This window comes from Rhamphochromis longiceps, linkage group LG11 (assembly GCF_057381845.1).
Source record: "Rhamphochromis longiceps isolate RC_006_pf linkage group LG11, R_longiceps_female_GT1.1, whole genome shotgun sequence".
Classification (NCBI taxonomy): Eukaryota; Metazoa; Chordata; class Actinopteri; order Cichliformes; family Cichlidae; genus Rhamphochromis; species Rhamphochromis longiceps.
The window spans coordinates 36,475,911-36,501,265 of record NC_140567.1 but is presented as its reverse complement, the minus strand read 5'-3'; the positions used below and the strand labels follow the sequence as shown (position 1 = coordinate 36,501,265).

General features: G+C 40.9%; 3 protein-coding genes and 1 long non-coding RNA gene across 4 annotated transcripts; 1 reads left to right on the top strand and 3 right to left on the bottom strand.

The window, feature by feature from the left end:
- Positions 1 to 1,089: 1,089 nt before the first annotated feature.
- Positions 1,090 to 6,341, bottom strand: LOC146659890 (protein rapunzel-like). The gene is made up of 3 exons (XM_085423863.1): positions 6,202 to 6,341; positions 3,699 to 4,195; positions 1,090 to 3,588 (listed from the first exon to the last, which is right to left on the bottom strand). The coding sequence occupies exons 2-3, from the start codon at positions 4,190 to 4,192 to the stop codon at positions 2,898 to 2,900; spliced, it is 1,185 nt and encodes a 394-aa protein (XP_085279989.1). The 5' UTR covers positions 4,193 to 4,195; positions 6,202 to 6,341; the 3' UTR covers positions 1,090 to 2,897.
- Positions 6,342 to 6,512: 171 nt separating this feature from the next.
- On the top strand, positions 6,513 to 16,713 carry LOC146659889 (uncharacterized). The gene is made up of 4 exons (XR_014913836.1): positions 6,513 to 6,653; positions 7,174 to 7,281; positions 14,779 to 14,846; positions 16,320 to 16,713. It is a non-coding gene; the product is annotated as an uncharacterized LOC146659889 (long non-coding RNA).
- rpz (rapunzel) lies at positions 9,449 to 16,788 on the bottom strand. Its single transcript, XM_085423864.1, has 3 exons — positions 16,720 to 16,788; positions 13,556 to 13,627; positions 9,449 to 12,340 (listed from the first exon to the last, which is right to left on the bottom strand). Exon 3 carries the CDS (start codon positions 12,291 to 12,293, stop codon positions 11,610 to 11,612), a length of 684 nt encoding a protein of 227 aa, XP_085279990.1. The 5' UTR covers positions 12,294 to 12,340; positions 13,556 to 13,627; positions 16,720 to 16,788; the 3' UTR covers positions 9,449 to 11,609.
- Positions 16,789 to 18,828: 2,040 nt separating this feature from the next.
- On the bottom strand, positions 18,829 to 24,438 carry LOC146659887 (uncharacterized). Its single transcript, XM_085423862.1, has 4 exons — positions 23,774 to 24,438; positions 21,538 to 21,822; positions 21,052 to 21,142; positions 18,829 to 20,031 (listed from the first exon to the last, which is right to left on the bottom strand). The coding sequence occupies exons 1-4, from the start codon at positions 24,159 to 24,161 to the stop codon at positions 19,611 to 19,613; spliced, it is 1,185 nt and encodes a 394-aa protein (XP_085279988.1). The 5' UTR covers positions 24,162 to 24,438; the 3' UTR covers positions 18,829 to 19,610.
- Between the last annotated feature and the right edge of the window lie 917 nt (positions 24,439 to 25,355).

Below are 25,355 nucleotides of genomic sequence, written 5' to 3'. Positions count from 1 at the left end.
CTGTTCAACTTTAATAAACTGCTTATTAAAACCTCTTAATCTTCTTTCCTAAAATGCCAATTAGAAATGTAATGATAGATTATGTGTCAGATTACTTTTTTGTTTTAGGACAAATAAAGTGCTGGTTTACTAATTAATTTGAGAAATGTTCAAAGCTTTGGAGAAGACTGGTCAAGCTCTTTTACTCTTGCATCCAATCAGGATTTCCACCAGTGGAATATGATCACAGCATCCAGCCTAGACCTCATCTACCGGTCTTAGACATATGAACAAAATAAGGAATGTGGCTGTTGTTATTAGAATAACCAAAAAAATAGTAAATCTGAAGTGCAACACACATTGCACACTATGATCAATTAATTATCAATTTCTATACAATTCAACTTAATAAATGAATAAGTTTCTTCATGTTGACTTCATGAAGCCCTGATGTTGGGAAAAACACTCATCACAGAATTGAATCCTCTTACATAGGTCTCATTGGAGTCCTCGTCTGTCTCTACTTTTACTTTTTTTAATTTTAATTTTATTTTTTTGTTGAGGGGAGAAACTTGACTTATTTTTGATTTGATTTTAGTTCTGATTTTGTCTGATGTTTCCTCCCCCACAGTCTGCACCCTAACAGTCTCTGAAATAGTTTTAATTAGGCTTTTCTATGCGTAATTTTTTAATTAGGTTTTTTTATATACATAAATTTGATCAGCTGAATTATCAATTGTTTTCCTTTGAACACAGTCTACTTCCTGCTGCACTGCACTGGGTCTTAGGAACAGCGCTTGATGGATTCTGACAGGCTTGATTTACGACACACAAGCCGAGCAGCTAAAGACCCTGCAGATCCACTGAGATATGACATGAAGGGCATCTCCACCCGTGCTGCACCTACTCTGAGCATTATGACTGATACCATCCTGCTAAGTCAAGCACTTTGCTGCTCGTCTGCAGGATATTAGCTCAGCCAAAGGTTATTCATGGACTATCAAAGCAGAGCTGCAGTCAGGAAATGCTGACTTATGTGTAAATATCAATTAAATTAGCCAGAGTCAGTGTTGCTGAGGGTGCACTGATTTGGTTTAATGGGCACAGGCACTAACAGTGCTACATAAATCACATTTATACAAGAAAAAGGAGACAGATATTAGATTACACGTGTTTACACATCCATTTGCTTTTTGTTTTGACTCATTAATTATCATAAAGCATAAAAAGACATGCTAGCCATTCATTATCCACTAATTTTGTTAACCCTCTCAGGCTCAAATTAAACTTTTTGTTGCTAATGCACAACCAAGTCCTGCAGTGGTACTTCTGAGTAAAATACACTCATAAAATATGTGTGTGGGGCAATCAGGTTGTTAGTTTTTAACTGTTACAAATCGGCAACGTCTGCCTTGAGAGGGTTAAGATGTTTTGGTATGAGTAACAAAGCAGATGCGGTTTAAGCAAGCAATAGTTTTTATCTAAATGCTGTGGATTAAAAAAAAAAAACTGAGTTCATAAAAATTTCCTGGGAAAATCTTTGGTTGATTTTTAAATTTCAGACAAAACAACTGAATATTTAATGTCAGGAAGAATACCTAACAGATGAAGTAAATTGCACTGAGATAGGTGAAATGATGCATAAAACATAAAGATCTATGTGAAGCAGTTAACTCGTGTTATTATTTTTAGGCAGAGCACTGGACGGCAGTGCGCGTCTGGTTCGACATCGAGGGCTTTCACTGTGTTTAGAACACAAGGCACATTGTCGTGTTTCCAACCTCCGAGCCTCTTGTTTTTCACGCCTGAAAAAGTAACCTCCCCGCTCCCTGTCAGGGTTATGTAGGCCAGCCTGCTGAGCACGGACAAAAAGGGAGCAGAGAGCTGTAGATGCAGCCTCAGCAAAACCATCTCCTGAAAGCTGTAAGTAGGTAGAGAAGCCGTTTCTCAAGGGAGACGGTGTTATTACTGCATGCAGCTGAGGTAAAATGCTTTTGAAGTAAACTGTTAGCATTATGGATAGACATGTAGCAATACAGTTTGTAATATGCAAGTGATTTTAAAGAGCTATAACTACGTTTATGTAGAAAATATCCGAGAGTATCTAAGAGCTCGCGCAGCTCTGCAAGTGCATTTGTGGTTATATTATTTTAACAAAACATTAAAACGTGAAACCAAGTTTTCTGAACGAGCTGCATTGATCGGATGTTTTCCAATATTGATTCTAACGTGTCGGTTTGGGTGATGGCGTACGCAGAGCACTGATCCAGTCATGTGTAGCTCTAATGTAGGAGTGTCAAATCAATTCTGTTCTCAAAAGGGCTTTACTGTAAAACTATGGCATAACTCATTCAGAAAAAAACACCTCTAGACTAAAAAAGGAAGATTTTAAAACATAAGCTGCATTCTGAAATCTTTCACATTTATTAAACCTTCCAGTCACAAAATGAATGTTAAAAATAAGTGCAACAGTGTCAGTTTGATTCAGTCCGCTGTCACTACAAACAAACCCTACAGCTGAAACTAAAAGAATTGTTGTATTAAATGTAGTTTCAGTCAGAGACGCTGGCACGTTTCAGTTTGCATAGAAGCAACATAATTATTTGCCAACAAAAGTGCTTTGTAATATTTTCAACTTCATTTTTTTATCTATTCACCCCTTAAACGTATTCTTTAATGTGTAGATCGACTGGAAATAATCAGCAAGAATATGAGTAAATCTCCCCACACGACTAATGCATTAGGTCTGGGCTTAATACCTGAAAATGCTTCGTTTGTGTGATTGGTGTTAATATAAATTATCTGACGATCAATGCCGAGTATCATCAATTTTTCCTTCAGCAACAAAAATGTTAAGTGTCTTCATTCGGATAAACCTTTCTGCCTTAAAATCTTAAAACCTGGATTATCTAGCAGCTTTACTCTGAGTGCACACACACAGCCACATTCTTGTGCCTCTCCCAGTAATGACAGTCTTCCGGAAAGCTCCACGCAGCCGCGGACTCCTTGTGACGACTGACTGCATGAACAACAAACCCGCACAGCTGCTTCTCCAACACCTCCACCACAGCTGGGGCATTTCCCTTCTTCCCCTGACCCTCCATCACCTGCCTGATACAGTCGTGGGGCACAGGCTGCGGTTTGGTGCTGTAGGACACCACCAGGTTGATGTTGTTCACCTGGAGCACTTCGAACCAGTTCTGCCCTGCCACATGGTGAAAATGCTCCCCTGCTCGCCAGTTTCGATAGGTGCTGCTTGAATGGTTGATCAGCCGCACTGACCAGCTGACCCAGTCGTACTTTTTCACCAAGAACTCTAAAAGCTGCTGAGTTGAATCCTGAAGATTCTCTTCGTGGTTTTCCTTCAGGAGGCGTTCGGTGTCTAATTTTGCTTGTTCTGGGAAAGCAGCAATGCAAGACTCAATGGCTGACTTCATCCTGGATTCAACTTCTTCAATTTTGCTGCTCCACTCTTGGATTTTTTCCTGCTCTTCTTCTTGGCCCTGTGTTAAGGCACAGTGACCCAGAAGAGCAATCAGACCCAAGCAGAGAAGCTCCTTCATCCGAACACAGAAATCTTCCAGAAGGCGGCGGTTCCGTGCCACATACCTACAACACAGAAGAGCAGTTTCATCATACTTTCATCTGACATCCACAGAAATGTGCAGTGGGGATTTGTAAATCCAGAAGCATAAATGTGACAAAATAGAAGAATTTACCTTTCTACCACATCTAAAATGGGCTCTCCAAAGCAGTTAGTCCCCATGAGAGCATCACAGAGCACAAGCAGGTTCTTCTCTCCTCTAGTTTTGGCAAAGTGCTCCAAAAAAAGTCTCTTCTTCACCTCCCTAAACTGCTCTTTTGCTTCCAGTATATCCATATACTTCCTAAACTGGTTCCGAATGTTCTCCTCAACAGAGAAGTACTGGGAGTCCAGTCTTCCCTTCTTGAGCTCGCAGTCTATGTCTTCCAGCTGACTCGAGAGCACATCGAGTTTGTTCTTTACTGTCAGGAACTGTTCTTTGACATAGAAGACCTCTTTGCTCTGAACATTATCTAAGGCCAGACGCAGGACAGGAGCAGCAGCCTCGCAAAGAGGAAAGAGCTCACCCACAGCACTGGCCAGCACCTCGGCCCCCCTCTGAAACATATCCATCACTGCCTCAATGGCCTCCTTCTTCTGGGCCACAACCTTCTCCAGTGGATTAGTCATGTTCTGGGATACAGAGAAGCAAAATATGTCAAACATAGATAGAAACTTAGAAATTAAGCGGTGATTCTTTATGCTGTTATCATAATCATACAAAAAATTATCTCATAATATCTTTCCATCTATGATCTTAATTAGGATGAGGAGAAAGTGGTCATTTCTCAGACTTTACCATGAAACCGTAAAGTGTCTCTCAGATTATTTAACTGGTAGTGCAGTAGTCAAAGATTAGATGGAGTATGGTCTGAATATAAATCTCTGCACCATGAAAATACTTTTCCAGTTTTTTTGTTAGTTTTCTGAAAAATTCCCACACTGTGAATGAAAAGTTCCTTTTGTTGTGCAATGAGTCCTTTGGAAGAGAGAAAGGGCCAAGGGAGAAAGGATGGAAAAATCCAAGCACGCGTGGGATTCTACATTTTGCACTCTGCTCACATGTTTACATATGTTGTGATATGGCACTATATAAATAAAAATAAATGTAACTGTTCAGACCAAAAGTTGTTGAACAGCTTGCTTAGATGAAAAAAATCCCGCTTCAGCAAATAATTCTCTTCAGACTGTTTTGACCTCGTGTCAGCTGCAATTTTTTCATAACCTGGATTTACCAAGAATTAAAAATAGAAATATGATCCAACTTCCCTTTTTATAAAGAGAGCAGAAAAGTGAGGTAGCTTACAGAAGAGTATAGAACATTTCTAACTTCTGGAAATGTTACTGTTCCAGCTGTTGGCTGTACTTTTAAAGGCGATGGTTCCCCCACTGGCTGTTAGATGAGAATAATTATGGAGTGCAAAATGGTCCAATGCAAAGTGAAGCTTTGTGTTGGTCGGAACACACTATTTGACACATTAAGTTTGTTTTGTTGGCATATTATTTATAGAAAATCAATTTCCAGATTTGTTAGCAATTTGTTGCAGACCCCTGGGGGTCCCTGGTCCTTACTTTGAAAGTCGCTTCTGTATCTGCATATAATATTAAGACAACAGATGCTGAAGGAACAAAGCTCAACTGAACTGCATGTGTGTGAAAATGAAGGACACTGGTGTTGCTTTCAAATAAAAGCTTTAACTTTACCTGATTAGTAATTGTAGTGTGTACACTGAATTTAAGAGCAGTAATGCTCTACAGTTTAATACTGTGTTGCTTCATACTGGTAAGGACCTTTTTTCTAAATATATTAAAGCCAACTCTCTATATTTATTTTGTAAATATGCTATAAATACACATTTTCTGACAAACAAGTCAAATGACATTGCTGAATGCTTGTTATTTTAACAATATGTCACTGAATTATTATTATTATTTAATCTTATGTCAAAGACTCTTTCTTTCACAAGTGGAGGAGAGAAATCTGAGTTCAAGATGAAATTCAGTATTTTTAGAGCATGATTTGGTGTTTGTTTGTTTTTTTTGTTTTTTGGTCACATTGCGTCTTAATCCTGCTCTGATGGGCACCATTATGTCCTTGGATTACATTTCATTTTACGCATCCAAAAGGATGTAGATGATGATGTCATGTGAACAAAATGGGGGCCTGGATGAGAAGATGCCCTTGGCTCTGACTCATTTTAGATTCGCAGATGTTTAAAAACCCGCTTTCATCTTTCAGTCTGACATGTATAAATTACTGTGCAATCCCAGTTCAGACGATATTTGTGTCTGAACTCGAATCTGCGTCACCGACAACCTGCAACAAATCATCATTCATTTTGTTTACATTTTAAAAGGCCTCGTAATTTGTTGTATTAATAAAGACAAACATGAGCGCAATAATATACCAACTATGAACAACAAGGTTTAAGTAAATATTCTAAGGATGGGAATTCCATGTGCCCGAACTGAACCATTTCTATCTGCCATGCGCGCTCAAAAGAAATGCGCAACGTGGATCTTTTTACGCGCAAATCCCCTCAGAGGATCGGACACACCTTGGAGCATGTTAACCCTTCTGATGAGGGAGGAAGATAAACATTCATGACATTCTTATAGTAACAGTGTTTTTTCTGTACCTGAATGAAATGCTTCTACTGCTCCTTCGCGGCTGATAAGCTCCAACAGCTGCAGACACGTTTCCCCCTTCAAGTTTGAGAAAATTCCCACGGTTCTCTCATGCACTGCTGAGAAGGGTCCAAAACCGGACTGAGAGCGGAGATGCGCATTGAATGCCTGCAAAGGGGGAGAGAGCGCGCGAGAAGGAGAGATAGATGGAAAGAGAGAGAGGAGGAGGAGGAAAGCGCAAAACTGCGCAGGGTGAAATGTGTGGTGGGTCCATTTTCTTTTCAGTCAGGTCACAATGACTGGAAGGTTTAACTTCTTCAACAGAATGGAAATTAATCAAACTGCTTTTCTAGTGGGCGTTTCTTCTTCTTCTTCTTGTTCTGGGGCAGCGTTCGTGCACACTTGTCGCAGATATTTCACCATTTTATGCCTCAGCCGCTGTGAAAATGATCCAGAAGTTGAGGTAAGACGATCGAAAAACTGTTGTCTTTTGTCTCTTTAGCGTCTGAATACGATGCACTGATTTTCCTTTTCACCTCAACCGCGTTTTCGGATCATTAACGCATTTATTTGACCTTCTGCAGGTTTAGAAACCCCAATGCTCAGAGCCTTTAAGAGCTTTGATACTGCTGTGAAAATGTCATCACGGTAAAGGATATTTTAAATAATCAGGGAGGGGAATCTGACAACTACCCACTGTATATTTTTAGAACTACTGCGCATCACTATGTCATCATTTTCTGTTCAGATTTGCCATAAATTTATATACATCCGTGAAACATCTCTTATAAACTAAAGACCATATGTTGTCATTTTTCATCATTCTCATGAGGCTGAGATTAAATTAAACCTCACACCCCCGCCTTTTCAGTGCGCACACGACGCGCCCTGAGCGCCGAGGCTAAAACATCATATGTACGGATTCATACTCGCTATGTGACGGAGAGCTCTTACAGTTTTCAAATAATACAAATTTTCTTTAGATTCTTCGAAAGGACCTCGTATCACGAAGAGGGGAGAAGAAAAAGCTCCATCACATGACGGAGGATGTGCGTCGGTGGTTCACAAGCACTCATTAATCTGCAGCGCAGGTAAGCGCCTCAAAATCTTTGTGTCTCAGTAATCCGCACTGCAAATGCCCGTAATGCGCATTTTCCTGTTTTGATCCCCCAACACTGAGCTGTGAGTCAAACCTGTTCATCTGGATAATAATGCATGAGGGCCATACCAGAGGGACTTAAGCTCGGCGATGCGCCCTGCTTACCTCACCTGAAGCGATTTTTTTTTCACTAGTTTGTAAATTAATTTCGGGTTTTCCAGCAGAGTTATTTGGCCTCGAAAAATGGAAACAGCTTTTATTAGGCTGACAGCTTTGATACACAGATATGACTCCGTGGACCCTGAAGGAGCGCCGAGAAAACAGGTGTAATGATGACACAAGTGAAGTACTAACGCCCTCTTGCGTACAAATGAGTAAACTGCACTTCAGCTTACGCCTGCTGCACAGAGGAACCGTAATAACAAAGTTCTTATTCATAGCTAAAATTAAACGAGGTATAACTTGTTTTTGGGGGAATTTACACGTTGTGTAAGGAGATGATGATGACTGATGGATGGTTTTGACTTTATGTATTTGGACAAAATAACAAAAACTCAAAAAATGTTAAATACATTTAAAAAAAATGTCAGCATTATTAAAGAGTAAAATATTCACTAAAATGAAAAAAAAGAAAGAAACTGGAACAAAACAATAATTCATGTCACAGATACATTACTAAAGAGCGTTTTATTTTCAGTTTTGATCTTTTTTATTTAGTTTTGTGCACTACACACCTTAATGTAACTGAGCAATGAGTTACATCTTTGTATATCTTTAACAATATATCTAAAATCTAATTTTTGGGACCAAAAACATTCTTTTTATGGCATTCAATTTATTACATTTGTGTTCCCACAACACATTTTCTTAGTTTATACATTTTAAATGCCACATTTATTACACATCTAAACCAGTTCTTTGGCTCGTTCAGCATTTTTAGACTACAAAAAAGTAAAAGAAATAAATAAATAACTAAAATCGTCCCAAATCTGCTGAAAAAAAATTCTTGAAATAAATTCCAAACCTTTTCTACTTTGGAAGTGCTTTCCATCAGATTGCAGAACCTTGTTGTAGAAAGTAAATCACATCCGGTACTGATGACTAGTACTGGGTAAAAGGTCAGGGCTCTGTGCAGGCCAGCTAAGTCCTCCTACATCTTGTGGGCGATCGTGGCTCAAGAGTTGGGAGTTTGCCTTGCAATCGGAAGGTTGCCGGTTCGAGCCCCGGCTTGGACAGTCTCGGTCGTTGTGTCCTTGGGCAAGACACTTCACCCGTTGCCTACTGGTGGTGGTCAGAGGGCCCGGTGGCGCCAGTGTCCGGCAGCCTCGCCTCTGTCAGTGCGCCCCAGGGTGGCTGTGGCTACAATGTAGCTGCCATCACCAGTGTGTGAATGTGTGTGTGAATGGGTGGATGACTGGATATGTAAAGCGCTTTGGGGTCCTTAGGGACTAGTAAAGCGCTATATAAATACAGGCCATTTACAGGCCATTTACATCTAACAGAGACTCAAAAAGACTAACTTTGCCAACCTTCCAAGTAAATATAATCAGCACAAAGAGAAGCATCTTATACAGCAAATCTGCTGTTCCATCCACGAATATCAGAAAATAGGTTAATTCAGTTATAAGTAGGTTTCTAGTCCAGAAATGGTCTGTATTTGTATAGCGCTTTACTTGGTCCTAAGGAGCCCAAAGCGCTTTACACATCCAGTCATCCACCCATTCACACACACATTCACACACTGGTGATGGCAAGCTACAGTGTAGCCACAGCCGCCCTGGGGCGCACTGACAGTTTCCATCATGTTCTGCTGTAAACTGCAAAACCTGTGACACTGCGGTGACCTGTAATCTTCTCCCTTTGGCTGTAGAGGGCGACAGATTAACCTGATCGTGTCAGTCATACCTGCTTTTTTCACAGCAGTGTTAACTCAGAAAAGAGACTGTTAGATCAAATCAAAATGTAGGATAACAGATGAGCTTTAACAAAAACATGATGCATCCCACAAATAAAGGGAAGTCTGGTCACCTGTATGTGCGAATACATGCACACTTTCATAGTGGCAGGAGCTTTTTAACATAAGAAAATAGACTTTTTCTTAATCACAAACACACCGATCGATTCTTAATGCTGTTAAATAATTCAATATGCCAAGTCAGTATTATTGATTGTTTATTTATGGTGCATATACAATCAGGCATCAAATTTGCAGAACTAAAAAGGCAACATGTTCACATACAGGGCATACCAAAAAGAGGGCCATATGATCTCCCAAAATATCAACAGAATTTTAACTATATTTACGTAGCATATAGTGTTGTAACAAGATGGCGGCACACTGCAACAGAACCATAAACCAGTCTGTAACAGAGTCTGTGTGTTTAAAAAGTAGGAGAAAAGTATGGCTATATATATATATATATATATACTAAAAAAATAATTTTAACTGAGGTGTTACTGGATAACTTTTCCAACAAACACTGTGACAACTGACGTTGTGTTCTAATGCAGTAAACCCACCAACCATCTGATACTCTTGGCATCACCAGTTTTCTAGAAAAATAAGAGAAATTGTTCAAAACATGAAGACTGCATTAAAACAAACCCCTTAATAAAAAATACAAAAAAAACGGGACATTCAGGCACTGTTGTTCAGACAGGAAAGGACACAAAACGCTAAAAATGATACATAGTTGCTCAGGATGGCCTTAAAGAAAATGACGGCTCAACAGATGTTAAAAACCTCCCACCAAAGAAACCCTCTGATATCTCCTTACATACTTGGTGCATTTCCTGCATCGCTAAAAAGCTGTAGTGCACATTAAATAGAAAAGAGTGGCACAGCTGCACAGAACGAGAGCTCTGTTAGAAACTCAAATACCACAGGTGTGTATTACAGGTTGGGGAAACTGAACTGCAGCCATTGCTTAATTTGACCTCATAAATGGTAAATAATGACATATTCAGTGCTTCTTGCTCCAGTGAAGTGCTCGTTATTGGCAGCTGTAGTGCTGCATGAAAAATCTGTAGTGTCTTAATGTTTCAAATATTTTCTGCACTTAGGAAAGAAAATAAAGAACTCAGCACAGCAGCATCACTTTAGTGTAAAATAAATTTAACGTAAGAACAAGTAAAACACATTTGTGGCACAGATTTTGATAATTTGCTTAAGATGACACGATTGATTATATTCAATAAAGGATTATATCACAGTAGTCGGTTATTAGATTCATAGATATGAGGCTTTGAGATGCTTGTCTCTAGTTCTAGTTGAACTCTTTCATCTGAAGGCTGGTTTCTCCTGCCGTCACACTGATTTTCTTGTAGTGTAATATATTTTCACAAACTGCATTTGGCTGGAATAGACTGCATGTAAAGCTGTGGGAAGCTCTGCAATAGATTACGTTTAAATATGGAGCTGATGCATTGACAGTCAGCTCTCATTCCAAAGGTTTCAAATGCTTCTGTTCATTTTCCCGTAAAGCCACCAGACTCTCCCAGAGACAGAGCAGATGTGAACGAGCACTGGTTAAAGCTATAACAAGGCGGCGCACTCACTGTCAACACGTCACATGCAGATACTTGTAAAGGACACTTTAGTGTCACATTTAAACACACTGGGTAGGGGGCTGTATTTGATACCAAACTAAGATTGTGGTGCTCAAAGAATCCTGAACAGAAATTTCAGAGACATATGTGCAACTTCAATGGAGGGAAAGCTTTTTCTTATTTTGGCGTCAAGTTGTTAAACTTTTTAAAAGTGTTTTGTGTTTTTTTTTTTTTTAAATCAGGTTAGACTGGTCCCAGATAAATAACCACAGGGACTCTGCTTAAACTAAGCCAAGTGCAAATTAATCAGCAAGCAAAAATGTCCAATGAAGGACATGAACTAAAGTCTTCTATCTGGCAAAGTCCTGCACACCTTGTGTGAGCAACTGAGAACGGGAGTATTTGATGCCCTGGAACGAAAAAAAATGTACTTTTTAATGTTTTTTTGTATAATTATGTGTGTGCAATTTCTTTAGCGCAGCATACTGAACCCATGGATGATTAACATATCTTTTCTTGCCATGAGCTGAAACCACTGCAGTAACATTTTTTTTAAGTTGAAGAATCAGCCAGTCGATGTCAAAGCAGCAGGAAACGGGCCATGCTCACGTCTCACACACAGCTCACATGTGCAGCAATCACCAGGCTTTTAAAGCAGTGAAGGGAGACGTTGTCATTGGGAGAGAAAATGAAAGAAGGAATGTGGACCGGCGAGTCCGAAAACTGAAGAAAAGCACTGATGAAGCAGAGACGACGACTCTTCACGGTTCTTCACTTGCACCTGCTAAGAGCTTCCTGCATTTTCTCCTGTACGTGCTCCATCTTCTCAGCCCACTCCTCGCTCAGGCCCTCCTCGTCGTCTCCGATGACGGCCGCGTACCCCATGAGGGCGATGAGCCCGATGCAGAACAGGTAGGTGAGGCGCGTGCACAGTCGCTCCATTGTCTGGCGATCGCCTTGGGAGTATTTCAAGTAGACCTCCAGGATGGGTCTACTGAACAGCTTGCGTTTCCCCACCACGCCGTCGTACAGCGTGTGCAGGTTCTGGTCACCCAGATCGTTGGCGTAACTCTCCTCAAAGTCGTCTTTCTTGCGCTCGCGGTGCTGCGGCCGCGCCTCCACCATCTCCATGAACTTTCTGAACTGGTGCTTCAGGTTCTCTTCAACCTGATTGTACTGGCCGTCCAGCGTTTCCTTCTTGATCTGCACAAGCGTGCTGCGGTTCAGCTGGGAGAGCTGGTCCAGCCCTCGGTTGACTGACGCAAACTCGCGCTTCAGAGTACGAATGTCTTCATCATCGATGTGGTGCAGCACCACCCGGATCAGGGAACCGGCAACACCAAAGATGGGGTTAACTACAGCAGCAGCTGAAGAGATGGTGGCCACACACTGAAGCACTTTGACCAGACCCTGCTTCAGCTTGGCCTTCTCCTCGATGATCTCCTCATCCATCATGGCTGAGGTGCAGGTGCTGAGGTCAGAGTCAAGAAGTGGGACGTGATCTGTGACAGTTAGAGATTAGATTACATGTTTGACCTCAGAGTTGGATTATTACAGTCTTTGAATTTACTGTGACATAAATATACTCTTGTGCTTTAGATTTCCCTGATCTGTAGTTGGTACATTCAATATTTTTCTTAAACAAAGATAAGAAAACACAATCTATTTTGTTGAGTTAGCTAAAGAAGAGGATTTCAAACCTCTCAGGGCCAGTGATCCTGGTTTGCAGTGGGCTTTGTGTCACTTGATAATGAGACTGACTACAATATGCCTGACATGAGAGGAAGTTATCGACATAATGTGCTTGTTTTATTAGCACAAGTTTCTGGCTATGAGTCAGAGAGCCATGGATCTAAAAGGTGAACATGCAAAAAAAGGCAAACATAAGGAATTATGTTTTCATTATTCTGCTCATTTCCAACTTCAGTCTTATCCTTAGCCTGTACCAGAGCAGCTTTGCATGATCCACAGTTCTAAAGGGTTCGTGTTCATCTTGAGTAGCTCCCTCAGTTCACAGTCAGTCTAACCGGCTATGTCCCCAACCAAAACCAACAGCCAGTGGGTGGTGCTTGTGTGGTTATCACCAAAGCTGCATACCTGAGTGGAGCAGGGATATCTGCTCTCACTGATATCCACTATGATGGATTTTTTTAAGTAGTTTTACTTTTAATAAAACAAACATATTTAGGCTCCCATATATGGCATTCATGTAAAATTTAATGAATATATTAATAAAGAAAAAAGCTTATTGTTTCAGTGAGGCAAAGACCAAATGTCCCGATCATGGTTGGTGATATTATGCTGGTTGACCCGTCAACAATTTGTAGTACACTAATTAAATATAATGCTGTATAAACACATTTAAGTGATGCTAAAGTGCAAAAGAATGCAGTGAAATATAATTTATGTCATAGAAGCCTAGTGTGGATCCTTCATTCATCATAATAATAATAATAATAATAATAATAATAATAATAATAATAATAATAAATGTCCCCTGGCTGTGATTCACCAGGCAAATTGGGTGTAGCAGAAGTCTAACGTCTCAGCTGTTTGATAGAAAAGCAGATGTAACAGCAGCATTTATTTACAGCTGCCGCTCGCTGTGCTGTGACAGCCACAGAAAATAAGCATTTCATGGCAGTTTCACAGAGTTTCCAACGTCACAGAGGACTGCTGTGTGTCGACAGTGACACAAAGGTGCTGCTGAAGCTTACATCAAATTTCCTTTCTTCAAGTTCACACTGGAACAATGAAAATATGGATGCTGGTCCTGATGAAGATGATTCCTGAAACAAAAGACAGAGAGACAGATTCAGACAGCACGCTTGGATCCAACAAAGACGTCTCATGTCACTGATTCTGAACCAGGAAGTAAACAGATTTTTGTCCCTCGCTGGCTACAGTTTTCAGCAGTGAAGGAGTTAACAGCTTCTCTCTCTTTCAGCTGCATTCAGCACCAGGCTGCTCTCTCTGTGTTTCTATGGCCCGAGCAGATAGCTCCTCAGAAGCAAACAGGACGCGCACCGAGACAGCCGGAGTAGCTTCAGGGCGGGACAGAGACGCTCTTCAGCCACAGTACAGGAACAAAAACAAACATGGCACGGCCGACTGAGCTGACAAACCCATTCATTGTGTAACAGCAGCTTCTCTGGAAGTGCTTTCAGTCTTCAGTTCAGAGGAAGATTGTGGAAGTTTAAAGTTTAAACTGACTGCTGTGAAGAGCTGATGACGTCCAGTTGTTATTAACAGAACTATATGTGGGTGTTTTCTACAAAGACTGCACTCTCAGCCCTCTCATTTTCCTGCAATTGTCAGAAAAGACCTGTTGGGTGCCGTGGCGTCTCAAACTAATATAGCTAATCACATCAGCGGCGCTGTGGTGACCAGAAGCCTGAGCGAGTGGAAACAGGCCCCACACTCACTGCACGGTCTTTGTAAATCCCCGTGACCACCAGGGGGGGGCGGTAATATGCCCACAATAAAAACACCACCCATAGCAACCATCCTTCTGATTTCAGCACCACCACTGTGGACTAAAAGCACTGACGCTCACTTTTAACCCTTTAGCTTTAGGATAACTTTAAATGTTCAGTTTAAATGCTTGTAATCAACAAAAATAACAGGAAACGATTGATTAATCTAAGTACTTGTGAAACCTGCACTTAGAAAATCACGTTGAATGATTTTAGAGCTTCATAAGACTTTCTTAAATGTCATTTTTTCAGGAATTTACAATTTTTAAGTGGTTAGTTTTTTTCATTTTTTGGCTGAAATACATTTTTTCTGTCAGTAAATGTCCCTCCACTTTCTGTTTTCCTACCATGACGTTGATAAAAGGCCTATTCTGCTTCATTTTTGGTATCTGATGGCAATTAAATCCTCCTAAATTTGCACTGATGTCGTATTGTGTCTCCAACCTGTGTCCTTAATTTCACAGAAGGTGATCTGGAGGAGAAGATGCCCCATTTCACAACATAATACAACAAGCTACGCGAAGCAATGAAGGTAATGAAAGGGTTAACTGCAGTTTTAAAGCTTTGATTATTTAATACTACAGCAAAATAGATAAGATAAGATAGAACTTTATTAATCCCTCGGGTGGGTTCCTCTGGGAAATTCGATTTCCAAAAAAAGCACAGCACCGACCGAAGTTACAGTTACAGAATTGTTATTTTTATATATATATATATATATATATATATATATATATATATATACACACACACACACACACACATATAAATACAGAAACAAATATAAATAAAATATACAAAGGGGATAAATAGAATAAATAGGAATAAAAAATAAAAATACAAGTGAATTGCACATTTCAAGTATTGAGGTCTATTGCACTGTTGACTATTTACAAAAAGTATTGCACAAAAGGTATTGTACAGTGAGGTGAAGAGGCACTACAGCTTAGTTGTTCCCCCCTCCTTTGTCCTCCTGTCTCCCCTCCCTCTCCCCTCCAGAGAGGAGTTAAACAGTCTGATGGCGTGTGGGACAAAGGAGTTTTTAAGTCTGTTAGTTCTTGTCTTGGGGAGAAGCAACCTGTCACTGAACAGACTCTTCTGATTGTTAATGGCCGTGTGCAGAGGATGCCCAGCATTGTTCATAATGTCCAGCAGCTTTTTTAGTGTCCTTTTCTCTGCCACTGTCACCAGAGTGTCCAGCTTCATGCCGACCACAGAGCTAGCCTTCCTGATCAGTTTCTGATGTGAAGTCATTTGTATAATCTGAGCTGTATTAATAACAAACTCAGTCAATTGTGCACCAATTAAAGAGCACGACTGCTGTGCTTCTATTAGCGGCATTAAATTAACCCTTTGTGTTAATGAAATTAATCTTATATTGACCTTTGACCTTTTCTTAGCAAGTGGTCTCCATCATTCTAAGATATTCGTAGTAATTTGAAGAAGAAACTCAATCATATTTAAGTATATAAGTTTAGGACAATTAATAAAACTCCTAATTAAATGTGAACAAAGTGGAGAAGCTAAAGCTCCTGAGGTTAAAGCCTTCTGAAAGGGTTAACCAATCAGTGCTGAGTGGCAGCGTGGCCCTTACAGCCAGCAGGCTGCACACTTCTCAGGAGCTGACAGAAAGCTGTGATTCAGTAGTTGTGACTCAGCTTCTGCATTAATGTGCGTCTGAGCAGAAACCAGCAAAGGAACAATTATAATAATTGTATTTATTTATTTATTTTTACTTTTAAAGAAACATTTGGCGACACCTTGTAACCAAAGCAGCTCTGTGACGTAATCAGGAAATGTCAAACGGCTCTCACCTGTTTCCAAGCAGAGGAGAGGCCATCTTGAATGTTTTCTATAACGTCACCAATGCTAGGCTAGCACAAATTTACACAATAAACTCCAATAATATTATTCCTAATGTACGCCACTTACATTTTCAATGCTTATTCTGATTATTTTTGTGCTACTTATTCGTGTTAAATGACAGGATACTTTCCCTTCACAGAGCTCAGCCTGTGTGGGGCTTTCCTCTGGGGAAGTGCTCCCTTGATGGCCAACACAGCCAAACAACTACTTTGATAAGAAACATACAACAATGAAGGGCCATCCGGAGTTCTCGTCCGTGTTTGTAAGTAGTTCTACAAGAATAACATCCTCTCCTAACAGCACAGGCCCGGCACACTGCCTTCTTGCCCCAGCTCTGGCTCCCCCTAGCAGTCCCTCCATATTTCCTTGTTACTGCACACCATAATGCCCTGACCCTCCCTGATCTATTATACAGTAAAAACACCAAAATACATCTTAAAACCTAAATTTCTCTGTCTAAATAATAACTATAGAGGCTCTACTTGCCTTCCAGCCAACATTAGGCACCATTGGCCACATCAGAACAGAGGATTGCTTACCTTTCAGACAATGGCTCTAACTATACCTTCCTCTCCAAAGTCCCAACCTCGACAGCCTCCTTCTTCTTCCCAGCAATCCCTGCAAAAAGGACACTTCCATGTCTGTAGCTCATGTAGGGGTGAACAAATTTGACAAAATCATTTCTAAAAAGCCCAGAAAGTCCCCCAAATCTAAAAATGGCCATTTGGGCCCTAAATAAACATGACCTCCAATATCCCATTAAAAAATAATTTAAAAAATGGCATTAAAAGGTAAAGCCCCCTCCTCAGAAATATACTGTTCTACCCCTATGGTTTCAACTTATTTTGGTCCATTCAGTAGTCATACAGTTAATACTGAAGAGGGATTGTCCGTGAGTGCGCAACTGAACTCTTAGGAACTTGCTGCTGCTTTTCGTGCGTTTGCCAAGTCATGGAGCATCTCTGAGAGGCTACACAGACTCCATTGGTGGGATTAATTGGTAAAACGGACCCTTTTCTTATGGACTAGATCAAAAGAATCCGAAGAAAACTATTTTCACGTGAATAAAATCCAACAAAACCAAAAGTGAGCCGCGAATCCAAATGGACATCTCCAAAAGTGCACAGGTGTATCCAAATGCTCAGGGAGCTCTCAAGAGGCAACAGGAGTATAAAAGAAAATTGTATCCAGCGTAAAAGGTAAATATAATCCTAAATATAACCAACATTTGCCAAATGTACATACAAATTAAAAGTTGCATTTTAAAAATGTCCAATTTAAAGTCTACTAAAAAAGTGAAGGGCATTCAGAAAGATGGTCCAAAATGCGCAATGGCACTGTCGACAATATTTTTTTAATCTAACTTATTTAAATACATAATTTATTGAAAAATACATTTGTTATTACTAACAGCACCGTAGAACATGTTTTTAAATTTAGATGAGCTGTCTGACCAACAAGGGCTATCTAGCAGACAAAAAGCCTGAGCTATAGGCGCTCCCATTCAGTGCGCCAAAGTAATCGTGTATAGTTATGATTTGGTCCTTCATGCGGCCTTAAATAAGAATAAATGGAAACCTTAGGCACAAAAAACGTGCAGCCAAATCCGGTGAATTCTTTGGTGTGAGGATCAGCCTGCTGCGCCGACGGTTGAAGCTGTTTCCCCCGAAATAAACCTCATGCAAATCCTGCTGCCAGCGACCAGCACGACACAGCGTTAAAGCACAGACTTGTTCCTCATTTAACCCGACTGTTCCTTGCGTCGCTTTTTAGAGCAGCACACAGCCACAGTTATGATGGGCGTTTGCCTCCCAGCATGTCCAGACCTGAGCAAGCCGCGAGTGGGTTAGAGACCCCGCATCCCCTCACTGAGACATCCAGCCTCAGGCAGCAGCAACACAAGAGAATCCCTGTCCTCCCCGCGCTGTGAAGTGGGAAAAATAGAGATAAAAGCCGACTGTTCACTAGAAACGACAAAGCTTTCAGTTATCTGCTGGGAAAACGGTCCGCATCGACGCTCAGGGCGTGCTGGTCGTACAGTAGCGCGTCTGTGAGCCAGTACAGCCTTTATTCAGCACCGCAGCTGCAGGCGGAACTGCAGCCGGACGCACGCCTGTCCTCAGTGAACAGTTGCCACCGCAGCTGTCAATCGGCTCACATTTCAGACTGTGTGATGAATACACGCAGCCATATACTATACTCTAGTAACCGCATTTGTGCAAGATCAGCTGTGCGTAATATTTACGCTCCGCGGTGACAAACCTCTGTTGCAAGACCTTGTTTTGGTTTTTGTTAGCTGGGGGGCAGGAGGAGCGCCTTGTTGACACGTTGAAAGCCACAATATTGAAGCCCCGGGGCAGAGGCTCGACTACAGAACACCGAAATATATTCATGCACAGTGTCACCATTCTTATGTTCTAGATTAAACAAGCTGCTTTACTGCAGCTCTGTGTGCTGTAAACTTTGGGACTCCAGACAGATATTGTTTGCGGATGTGTTTAATATTCTAGAATAAATAAATACAGACAAATGGAAACGTTGTCACTTTGTTTTATTGTACACATTTACTGCAAAATGAGAAATGTAACATTTCTGTGTTCACCCTGTTTGCCTGCTTCAAATACTGAAAGTGTAACCCAGAAACTGCTGAGAGTTCATTTCAACGGGAAAAGGGGAGGGACAGTTTTTGTAATCGTGTTTTTAATATTTGACAAAGTCCAAAAATACACTTTAAAGTTTACCAGCATTGTCTGAACTAATAATTCTTTACCCGACACTGAAATCAAAGATGTTGAGCTAAAATTGTAGCCACAATTGATGCACTCACACTGTAGTTACAGATGTTACACTCCAGGGGCGCTGTTCTGCCATGTTAGTTAGTGCCATGGATTTATGCATATTGCCTCAGTCATGATACATTTATTCAGGCTCTTTTCCAGTAAGAGTTTCGTACATGCAAATATTGCTGACATGAAGGGAGACAGATCAGAATGTAGAGTTGATCTCATGAAGGTTAACTTCAATAACAGTCTGAGACTGCATGACTCCACCAAAAATTCCTGGATGCAGAAGGATGACAGGAGCCGGATTAATTTATAATTTTTAAAGAACATCAAGACAATTTCTTCCAATATTTCTTTGTTTGATATATTTTTGAAATGTGTGATATGTGAAGGTTCGATGTTGCTAGTACTAGGATTCTGATGAATCCTGCTGCCTAACACATCATCAAGAGGTCATGAACTGAGGAAATGCACAGCTGACTCATTTGAAACACCAGGTTCATGTTATTCAGACCTGAGACAATTCCCATCATTAATTCAAAGCCACCAAAACACAAACAGTCAGATTTCATTATTCTTCACACCGCGGTAAAAGGGACCCTCCAATCTGCTGAACAGAAACATCTAAAATGTAAAACTGCTGTCTATCAGCTGCACATTATTCCTCCAGTGTTCATGTGAGGTCCTTCCCTGTTGGGTCCCTGCGTGTCTCCAGATGGGTTTATGTTCTCCAGCAGGTTTCTGTACTGTGTCGTCTCCGTCTGGTGCCGAGCGATTTTTCTAGCGTAGTACCTCCTGGATGCGGCTCTCCAAGCTTCCCTTTGCAGCGTCTGAGACTCTTCGGGTAGCTCCGATATCAGTGTCCTCCTCCTCTTATCCACAAAAGAGCTGGGCTGTGAATACTGAGAGTTTGCGATGTGGGGGAAGGGGCTGGATCGTGATGGGTTTGCCTGCTGGCGAGCTATCTTTCGAGCATAATATCGTCTGGAAGCTGCTCTCCAGGCTGCCCTCTTCAGTCTCTGAGCTTCCTCTGGCAGGTCCGACATTGGCACGCTCTTCTTCTTGTTCCTGAGGAGGTAAAAGATTTTACACCAAAATTATTTCTGTTAGACTCTTCTAAACTAATAGATATTATAAATTAATCAACTGAAAAACACCCTGGGAATTCTTGTGCTCTGTGTTTACTTGGTTAGCCTCCAAGCTGTAGTCCTGTATCAGTGTCTCAAGGAATTACCTTTAAACATTTTTTAAAATTGAAAGCCAAAAAAAGAAAAAAGATACGAGGCACGGACTTCGGTTAAGTAGGGTAACACAGACTCATAGCCCGCAGAGAAACTGTGCTTACATGCGTAATCATCCCACTAAGTCCCGTTTTGAGACAGGAAACACACTGTATGTGTTAAGTTCCTGCACTGCTGAGGTTGCCCTATATTCCCCCAGTTCTCGCTCTCTTACTCATTTGTTCTCTGTTGTGGTAGAATAACATTTAAGTTGTCGTCAGAGGGTCCACAGATGATCTAATGCACCATATCTCTTCAAATAAAGTTGGTCAGAGGTTGCATAACACGTTCCTGGAAGTATCGCAATAAAAGCCTAATAAAGAAGTAAAAGGTTGTCTCCAGTAAATCCTTACAGAGATGTTCATTTGAAACAGATATAAGAAACGTGGAATAATAATAATAATAATGAGTTCATAAGTTCAACAAAATGAGAGGATACTAAATTATAATCAATTGCATCACAGGTGCCCAACTCTCACAACCACCTTTACAGCCTTGACAGCGTTACTTTCAGTAACAGATGAGTTTAAAGGTGATGGCTGCACGCTGCTGTTGTAGAGAACTTCAGTCTGCACTCCCACAGTGACGATGAATCAATAATCTGCTGCTTTTCTTTCTTTTATTCAACTGAATCTTTTGCATTTTGACTGCTAGTTAGACAAAAACAAGCACTTTGGTTTCAACACTATAGAGAAAAATACAACAAATCATCAAGTCCCCGAGTAAATAATTATTATGTTTCTGTATTAGCATCCCCTCTGAGGCGTCGCTGGATTATCAGCTCATTAGTTTCTCTGATATAACTCACCTCATGTGCTCTGCCTCAGTCATTGCAGCTCCGCCCGGGTCTGCCTGTGGTTTCTCCCTGAACGTCCTTCCTTCTCCGGTCTCCATTTTTTCTACATGGATCATTAGAGATGAACATATTTTTAGTCGTACCACTCCAATGTTGATATTATATTTACTATGACTGTATTTAATTACAGTGTTTTTTCCTTTGGCTGTATTTATTTTCAAGCTTCTCTGTTGCTAGATTCCAAAACCAGACTTCCATGTTAGATCTTCAGTGTTTGATGGGTCAGTTAGAAGACAGTGATACTGACGAGTTTAGCATTGTTAAAACAGACGAGTCATTTTCCCCCAACGGCACCATGTGACAGGACCGGGTGGAAAAAATGCCCTATATTTATATAATATTTCTCATTTGTGCAAACAGCAAAACAAAGAAGTAGAGGATTTGCTTTTCCAGTGCTGAGAATATTAATGTGAATAAATTAAATGCAGAGTGCATTACTTTTTACACTGAGACTCTCTTTGTCCTGACACGGACTGCCCGTGCTCTGCTGATGTTCATTCATCTCCCACTTGATTAAGACCGTGTCGACGTCACATGGCTCTTGTTTGACCACGAGGCTGCTGGGAGATGTCGGCATATTTCTGGCTGACTCTGTTACACCCGAAACCTCGGAGGAGCGGGAGGTGCAGCTGTGCTCCAGGACCATTCTGCTGGGGGAAGATGGAAGAGCTGACTCCTGGCTGTGGGAGGAAACGTGTGAGGGGGGTCTTGTGAAAAAACCCACTGTAAAGAAAGGAAACAAACAAAGGCTTATTTTGTGTGTTATATTTCCATAATATCCACAGTCACATGTACTCAAGTCGTTCAAACACTGTGTTTTCTAGATGCAACCAATCAAAAGGCAGTACTCCTTAAAGAGGGAGGAGCTACAACAGCTTCTTTTACACAGAAGATGAACTGGGGGGCTTATAACACAACTATGGATTCATGTAAATTATGAAACATGCAACTCAGTGTGAGTAGAGTTTAGCATTAAAAACAAGAGCTTGAAATGACAATAACAGGCACCTTTTCCCTGATATACTCCAAAAGACTTCTATAGAAAATCACTCAAGTTTCTGATATTCGTAAATCATTACTCACTACAATGGATTTTCATGTTCTATATATATTTAAAAAAAATCTCAGGGCTCAGTGAGAAATGGTTTTACTCAAAACTGTGAAGTGGAATAATACTTCAGGAGATGAGGTGGAGGAGGACCAGACATGAGAGCGAGAAGATGAGAGCTGAGAGGAGGACATGCCTTTGAGGAGCCTGAAAAGGGCAAAATGTGTAAGCTAGGGCTCTGAAATTGTCAGAGAGGACACCAGCCTGTGAAGGGAATCCTCTTTCCATGGCAGTCTTGTTGATGAGCACCTCCCACTTGTTTGTGTGCTCTGATTTTTTGTTTTTTCCTTTTCTCAAACCCGGTTGCCTAGTTTCAGTTTATAACCACTTGTTTGGTAGTTGTGGCCGCTGGTAGTTTTTTCAGGTGTCATATTAAAAACAATTTCAACCCATTTTCAGTATGGTATTAATGCTACCTTCAGAAATGAGCACCTCCCTGTGGTCTGTGGGCTCTGTTTTTTTTCTTCTAAAACCTGGTTGGTGGCCGTGGCTAGCATTGCCCTGTTTTTCGGTTTCATGCTAAAAATAAATAAATAAAATAATATCTGCCCAACTTCAGTATGGCTGGAAGTGAATTGATAAAGACAGGAGACATAGGATTTAGTGCACTTTTAGTATATAAATAAAGTTGAATTCTATTCTATATATTAATTATATAAATCAACAGCAAAAAGGAAGAACTCAAACTAGCTTGTGTGTGTGGGACTGGGTGTGTATGAATTCCACTGGAAAGGTTCTAGTTTCCCCTTCTAGTTATCATATGGGCCTAAAAACTTCAGAGCCCTACATTAAACAATTTTCCATATAATGGAGAGGGGGTCAGAAGCTCATACATCTTCCTTTGAGCTTTTTCCTTCCTGCTATAATGTCTAGCCTTCCTCCACCCCCTCTCTTAACAGCAGTAACACTGCCTGCTCTACCTCCAGAATTACATCCACCCCAAGTATGGACTGCAAATCTAACCCCCATGAATATGGCATGAATAGAAAGCCCAGGATGGCCCCTTGACATTACAGCAAGTCTCATATAGATTGCATAACCGGTGCTTGACATAGAGGTCACAGACTCCTGTCCCCAACAGCAGACAAAATCTTAGAGGAAATTATAGAAATGTTCTGTAATAAGGTGGTGGGTGGCAATGAGTCGAGTAGATAAATTTTTTAAATTGATTTATCTGCACAGCATGCACTAGCTGCTCTTTTCTAGCCTGCCCTGACAAATGAAGTGCAGGGGTAAAAGGACATGGCCATTGGCCTTTGGGAAGATCAGTTTTCTTTTTCTTCATTTTAATATTCTCATCTACTTTCCTTCATGGAGCAATTCCAACAAAACCTCTCTCGGTTCAAATCCCAATCAGACAGTCGGGATTGGAAGCGTTTCGGGGTCAATGATCCCGAGGACTTTACAGGCAATTATGAATTGTCAAAGACATTACTCTCATCTTCTTGTGAACTAGTGGCCTGTAGTGGGTCTAACAAAGGGATGACTCAAGGCAACAGCTGACAGGCTGTAATTTGTCACCAGCCTAAACCTGCAAAGCCAGAAGTGACGCTCGTGTTTACTTACACGATAAACTCGTCTCACAGTCCTGCTGCTCCGCTGTCAGCTCGGTGTCAACGCATCCCGGATCAAAGTCGCTCTGATCTCCCTTCTGCCGGTCACCGGAGCTCCGGGACCTGCCGAGGCTGTGCTCGTTCTTGAACAGCCCGCAAGTGCATCCCTGCCGGCGCAGCACCTGCAGTTCGTGCTCCATCTCTGTCAGTCTGCACTCCAGGCGCTGGATCTCTTTGTCCCTGTCGGCCACCATCCGCTCATACTCGTAATTCTTGGAGCTGTTTACGCCGTACAAAACGTTTATCACAGAGTCTATGGCCAGCCGGATGGCGTTTTCCACCACCAGAGCCTCGTCGTCGCGGAGATGTGGGTGCAAAGTTCTGTTTTTGACCAAATCCATGTTTCCTTTAACTGACTTGTACTGACAGGCTGTGCTAGAGGGAGATGCTAGCGTTAAATGTGAGGATGCGCTGGCTCACTGAAGCGATAAGCCGCGCGCATGCGCCCTCCAAAAAACAACAATTAACACACCAATTAAAGCTTTTTTTTAGTGATTAAAAATATAAAATGATAGTGTTACATTCTTAATGTCACTGATGCCGTGTCTATTACCGCTAGCTGAACAACAGAAGCAGCAGGGGCATCATTATCTTCTTCGCCTACAAGTGGCGGTCAATAAATATTGACTTGACGGTGATAGCACCGACTACTGGTCATTTGACTAACTACACTAACAGTTACTATTAGCAGTTTTTCTTTAACCTAGAGATTTATCTGACAGACTGTTTTTTTTTAAAAATTCATAGTTAAGGAAATAACTCAATCCAAAACTCACAGGTTATCAACATTTTCAGCACTATTTGGTTTATTTTGGGGATAAAACTATGTCCTAATCCTTTTGAATTAGCATAATTTCATCACCCATACCACAGTCAAGTTTTTTAAATCTTTTAGCAATCTTTAAAATATTTCTGAAGTAAAATCATCCAGATCAGTTTGTTGTTTGTTGTTTAACTGCAAAGGAGCAAAAGAGAATGGATGGATCTTTTTTTTTCTACTTATTCTTAATCTATATATTTTCTTTTCTAAAAAGAAAATAAGTTGTTTTAATTCTTCTTGTAAATCACTTTAAATTATTGTTGTGTTTGAATCGAGCTATATAAATTAATGTACCTTGCTTTGCCAATAATTGCTTCAGAGGCCTCGCTTGTTTTTGGTTTCATTTGGCCAAACTATTCTGCAATGATCCATGCACTCTGAAATCATAAGTATTTGTGAATTTCTTGATGCATTCTCAATCATCCAGGAAAGTAAATCTCCAAAAGTTGATTCTGTTCATCTGGACGTAGCGTTTTGTGGGGGAAACGTTTCGTCACTCATCCAAGTGACTTCTTCAGTCTCAGCTGACTGCAGGTGTCCCCAATCTTATAAACAGTACATTTGCATAATGACTGAAACCAGCCCAATGAAGGAACAATGGGCTGGGAGGTCAGTTCCTTAATCTTAATTATGCAAATTCTCATGACCATTGATCAACAACCACTGACCAAAACCCACTGATCAATGACCACTGATCAATGGCCATGAGTATCAT

Bases quoted from the DNA above. Each gene is read 5' to 3' on its own strand.
- LOC146659890 (XM_085423863.1), bottom strand. From the start codon at position 4,192: ATGACTAATCCACTGGAGAAGGTTGTGGCCCAGAAGAAGGAGGCCATT. The intron at 3,589-3,698 runs GTAAATTCTTCT...TCTGTGTTGTAG, and splicing joins ATTTTAGATGTGGTAGAAAG to GTATGTGGCACGGAACCGCC.
- rpz (XM_085423864.1), bottom strand. From the start codon at position 12,293: ATGATGGATGAGGAGATCATCGAGGAGAAGGCCAAGCTGAAGCAGGGT.
- LOC146659887 (XM_085423862.1), bottom strand. From the start codon at position 24,161: ATGGATTTGGTCAAAAACAGAACTTTGCACCCACATCTCCGCGACGAC. The intron at 21,823-23,773 runs GTAAGTAAACAC...CTTTCTTTACAG, and splicing joins CTGTGAGACGAGTTTATCGT to TGGGTTTTTTCACAAGACCC. The intron at 21,143-21,537 runs GTAATGCACTCT...TGATCCATGTAG, and splicing joins AGAGAGTCTCAGTGTAAAAA to AAAAAATGGAGACCGGAGAA.